This window comes from Anolis carolinensis, chromosome 4 (assembly GCF_035594765.1).
Source record: "Anolis carolinensis isolate JA03-04 chromosome 4, rAnoCar3.1.pri, whole genome shotgun sequence".
Classification (NCBI taxonomy): Eukaryota; Metazoa; Chordata; class Lepidosauria; order Squamata; family Dactyloidae; genus Anolis; species Anolis carolinensis.
In genome coordinates, this window is record NC_085844.1 from 158,063,544 (window position 1) to 158,069,038 (window position 5,495).

The 5,495-nt window shown below is 39.1% G+C and overlaps 1 protein-coding gene across 1 annotated transcript; it reads right to left on the reverse strand.

Moving 5' to 3' along the window:
• Nucleotides 1-295: 295 nt before the first annotated feature.
• On the reverse strand, nucleotides 296-3,608 carry LOC100552400 (uncharacterized). The gene is made up of 2 exons (XM_016994884.2): nucleotides 2,815-3,608; nucleotides 296-2,639 (listed from the first exon to the last, which is right to left on the reverse strand). Exon 2 carries the CDS (start codon nucleotides 1,661-1,663, stop codon nucleotides 701-703), a length of 963 nt encoding a protein of 320 aa, XP_016850373.2. The 5' UTR covers nucleotides 1,664-2,639; nucleotides 2,815-3,608; the 3' UTR covers nucleotides 296-700.
• Nucleotides 3,609-5,495: the final 1,887 nt, after the last annotated feature.

Below are 5,495 nucleotides of genomic sequence, written 5' to 3' on the forward strand. Positions count from 1 at the left end.
TTACAAACCAGAAGTTTATTACAACATTATGTTCATATAGTAACATTACATAGAATTAACGCCAATTTTGCATTTTAGAATGCAAATATTTTAATAAAATTTGCAACAATTTTAATTTTTTTGTTATTTTTAGTCTACAAGTACTACACTAAGGTTTCCTGGTCATGCTGTCTCAGATTTTTCAGACTTCGGACTTGCTAATAATCAGTTTTGTTTTGGAGAATGCAGCCCCAGGAGAATAGACACTTCCTTTTTCAGGAAGCGAACTCTTGTCCTTCAGAAGTGCCATGCCAGCCTGGACCATTGTCATGGGGGTGGCAACCTATCCAGCCTCTGGCCCCTTCACTTGAGTGGATATTTCAACATCCAGTTTTCCTTTATACAAATTAACTTGAACACTTTTAAAAATTAAAAACTGATTTTTCTGGCTTTCAATTTTGAAAACTCCTGTACTAGGGAATCTGTTTCCATTTCATCCAACAAGCTATTTTCAATGGCCAAGGTTGATAGTCCATTCAAGCGCTCTTGACTCACAGTAGATCTTAAGTAATTTTTTATAAGTTTTAATTTTGAAAAACTTCTTTCACCGCTGGCCACGGATATTGGAAGTGTTAAAAGAATTCTCAATGCAATGTAGACATTTGGGAAAGTATCCTCCAAACCACGATTTATGAAAGACAAGGCTTCAGCTGGGAGACTTCTAGGGGGTAGCAAGTATTTGTAGCTCATCATACAGATTATCACCATTCACATCATGGTCTTCTCCATCCGTCAAAACAGTTTGAAGGTGTTGACAGGCGTTCTTCAATTCTTTGTCATTCAGACATTTTCCAAGGTTTGAAATATCATACAGAAATTTGAAACTTTCACTATGGTTGTCCATAAGCTCAAATCTCTCCTCTAATGATGATATTGCTGTGTCAAGCACAACAAAAAAGAAGTTCACTTTAAAAGAATCTTTACCAGAATGTACAGCTTCATCTTTACTTTCATAGGAAAACTGTCTGCTTACTTTTCTCAGTCGAGGTAGTGGTTCTTTTTCAAAGTCGGAAGTAGCATCGATTTTTCCTGCAAGTTCCTTTGCATCTGTAATGACGCTATTTAGGCCTTCTTCAGATCTCATCCTTTCTAGGAATGTTTTCACACTCTTAATAAGATCCATAGAACTTTGAAGATCAATTGTCACTTTTTGCATCTGTTTACTAACCATATTGATCTTATTCAGGATCTCATGCCATGTCACTAAACTGCACAGAAACGTGAAGCTTTGCAGTCTTTTAAGAAGAGCAACAGCACGGGTCTTATAATATCCATCAAATTTCTGACATTGAGAAGCTTTATATAAGGCGTCATATACTTCTTCAATATGGTACCTCAAAGGCAACAATGCCTCGATTCTACTTTCCCACCTAGTATTGCTGAGTGGTTTGAGTGTGAGAGTTGAAATATGCTTCAACAAAATACTCCATCTTAGAGGAGAACTTGAAAAAACGTTATAGAGGTCTTGTATGGTGGTGAAACACTCTGCTGCAATACTGCAAGACAGAGCTGCATCATTTACGACCAAGTTCAGGGAGTGGTTTCCACATGGTACATAAAAGGCTCTAGGATTTAAATCAAGGATCCTCCTCTGGACTCCAACATGTTTTCCCTTCATTATCATAGCCCTGGCCTCTCATGTTTTTTAACGGAATGTGTCGTGCTTCCAACTCTTTGAGTAATATTTCTGTGAGACCTTCACCTGAAGGATTGGCAACAGGAACAAAGCCTAAAAAATGTTCCTTAATTGAGGCATCTTCATTTGCTTCACATTTAACGAATCTTACCACCAACGTCATTTGTTCGGTGTTGCTAATATCAGGAGTGCAGTCTAATATAATAGAATAATACGTTGCCTCGTGTAGTTGTTGTAAAATATTATTCTGGATCTTGCCTGACAAGAAAGCAATAAACTCGTTCTGGACATTTTTGCTCAAATAGTGAACGTGTGTTTCTTTGGAACTGACTCTTCTCACATGTTTGGCCATCGGATCATCAAACTGTGCTATATGTTCTACCAATTTTAAAAAGTTGCCATTATCTGGTTCAAATAGAACATCTTTTGTCCCTCTAAATGCCAATCCTTGAACCCCCAAAAACCGTACAATACATAGCAAGCGTTTCAGAACTTGCTGCCAGTGTTTACTTTCACCATAAATAAGTCTTTCATGCTCTGCATCAATAGTTTTCTTTAAATGTAAACGTTGAGAGAGTTCATGCCAAGATGCACGGTTTTTAATATGAGTACGGGATTTCTCATGACTGGTCAAAAGCTTGCCCAAGTTACTCCAGTCAGAATACCCTTGGCTACTAGCAAAAACAGATTTGGCATTTCCAAAAATTTTGCAAGAAAAACAAAACACTGCATTTTTTGATACAGAATACAGTAGCCAATATCTGTTGACTTGCTCTCCATTGCACAGCTTCCTTGTATAATGATATGAGGAAAATTTCCTTCCATTAATGTCCTTTGGAAAATTTATGCCTCTGACTTGCTGAGGTCCTCGTTCAACAAGTAATTTCCGTGCCTCGTCATTTATTTTGAGTGGCCACTCTCCACAGTCATTTGAAAGCAATAATAATGGGTCTCTGCTTTGTTCCTGAAAAAAAAAGTGGTTTATGTTAACTTCTTGAAGTTTTTCTAAGATGTAATGCAATGCAAGATCAATAATACCTCATTATGCAATCTTTAATAAAAAAAATGAACCGTACAGGCCAAGGCCAATTATATTTTCCTAAAATGTGTACTAATAATTTTAAATTGAATCTACTTACAGATTCAATGGTTTGCCGACTTGTAGATGGCAGGACTGCATCTCCTAATAAATCATCATCCACATCTTCCGTGTCGGTCCTAGTTATGTCACAACCAATATTTAAAGGTGCTAATGGTGTTGCTGAAGTCGCAGTGAAGTCTTGACTTGTTGATGGTCCAGGTAGAGGCTCAGATATTAGTATCTTGCCGTCATCATCATGATCTGATTCAGTCAATTTTGTTGTCTCTGGGTTTTCTGTCTCACATGATGGTGAAGTCGTTAAAAACCTTTGCAATGCTTTAGCTTGACTCTCATCTTCTTTGCAATGCTGCAATCTCCTTTTACAATGAAATGCTCCTGATGGCTTCTTCTTGCTTGACATTTTCTGCTAAAAAACCCAACTCGTCATACAAGGAAGGGGAATGACATAGAACAACTTTCAGCTTATGACAACACAGCAGAAATACAGCCTGCTGCTCCATCCAAGTACAGTAGTCTCAGTTATCCCACATAAATGGGCCAGTTGAGCGTTGGGTAAGCAAAAAATGTTGGATAATAGGGCAAGTGTGAATAACTGCAATTGATCACCTTGATTAGCATAGAATAGCCTTGCTAGACATGGTTATGGACCAAGCATTTGAGCATTATTCCTAGCAGTGAAATACTTGAGGACTTTTTAATATTGACCACTGGACTGATTCTGGACTATGATTTTGAACTTGTGTGATTGTAATTGTTGTTTTTAGTAGTTTTTGTTTAAATGTTTGAGTTTAATTGTCATTATATTATTGGAATTTGTATGTCAGTCATCAAATTGTTGCCAGTTGTGAGGCCACCCTGAGACCTCTTCGGGTGAGAAGGGCGGGACAGAAGTATGGGAAATAAATAAATAAATAAATAAAATCAGGACAGTGAAAAAAGAACACTCAAAAACAGGTGAATTCCAAACATGAAACAATCAGGGCCAGCTAACACCTCTCAACAAAGATATACAAACCCCACTTGCCTAGTTTCCAACACACCTCACAACCTCTGAGGATGCCTGCCTTAGATGTGGCCCTCCTCTGGACACTTTCCAGCATTATTTGGCAGAGAAGGAGAAAGAATTTGGGCCCTTCCACACAGCTCTATAACTCAGGATATCAAGGCAGGATAACCCACATTACCTGCTTTGAACTGGATTGTCTGAGTCCTTACTGCCATATATCCCAGTTCAAAGCACGTAATGTGGGTTGTTTGAAGCCATTCTTTCAAGTTCCAGTCTCCAAGGCAGAAGGCAACAAGCTTGGTCCATCCTCTCTATGACTTCCTCTCACATTATTATACATGGCCGTCAAGTCTCCTCTCAACCTTCTCATCTACATGCAAAACATGCCCAGATCTTTAAACCGCTCCTCATAGGGATTATTCTCCAAAGCCTTGATCATTTCAGTCACTCTCCTCTAGACAGATTCATGTTATCATTTAGAATTACAGTAGAGTCTCACTTATCCAAGCCTCGCTTATCCAAGCCTCTGGATTATCCAAGCCATTTTTGTAGTCAATGTTTTCAATATATCATGATATTTTGGTGCTAAATTTGTAAGTACAGCAATTACAACATAACATTACTACGTATTGAACTACTTTTTCTGTCAAATTTGTTGTATAACATGATGTTTTGGTGCTTAATTTGTAAAATCATAACCTAATTCAATGTTTAATAGGCTTTTCCTTAATCCCTCCTTATTATCCAAGATATTCGCTTATCCAAGGATTAGCTTGGATAAGTGAGACTCTACTGTACTCATTATTTTTCCTGGAAACTTTCCAAGGCCTGAAGATAGGAGCTATGGTGGCACAATGGGTTAAACTCTTGTGCCAGCTGAACTGCTGAACTGAAGGTTGGGTTGCTGACCTAAAGGTTGCCAGTTCGAATCTGCAAGACAGGGTGAGCTCCCGTCTGCCAGCTCTAGCTTGTAGGGACATGAGAGAAGTCTCCCAGTAGGATGGTAACACATCTGGGCATCCCCTGGGCAACATCTCTGTAGATGGCCAATTCTCTGACACCAGAAGCAACTTGCAGTATTTTCTCAAGTCGCTTCTGACAAGGAAAAAAAGCTGATGGTTTGTAGATCAGTCATAAAGAAATTACCATAAATAAATGTCTCTTAAATATTTTGCCAATATCTGCTTATTATTCCTTCTATCCAATAGAGAAAAGTTCCATAATAACCTCAGGCCCATCATGAAAGTTGGGCAAGGTTACCTTCCATACAATTTACAGAATCTTTCACCTAGCATGAACACAGAACTTTTGGTAGGTAAAGGTAAAGGTTTTCCCTTGACGCGACCGACTCTTGGGGTTGGTGCTCATCTCCATTTCTAAGCCGAAGAGCCGGTGTTGTCCATAGACACCTCCAAGGTCATGTGGCCGGCATGACTGCATGGAGCGCCGTTACCTTCCCGCTGGAGAGGTACCTATTGATCTACTCACACTTGCGTGTTTTCAAACTGCTAGGTTGGCAGAAGCTGGGGCTAACAGTGGGCCGCAAGTTCAGCAGCTCAGCACATTAACACATTGCGCCATCAGGGCCCCCACTTTAGGTAGCTCTACTCAAATGAAATCATCCAAATGAAATCATTACAAAGGAAATCCAGTTAGTTCATCCTTTCATAGACCAAAACAGTTTAATGGAGACACCAACCCACATAAACTGG

Excerpts from the sequence above, each read along its gene's own strand:
- LOC100552400 (XM_016994884.2), bottom strand. The coding sequence starts at position 1,663 with ATGATAATGAAGGGAAAACATGTTGGAGTCCAGAGGAGGATCCTTGAT.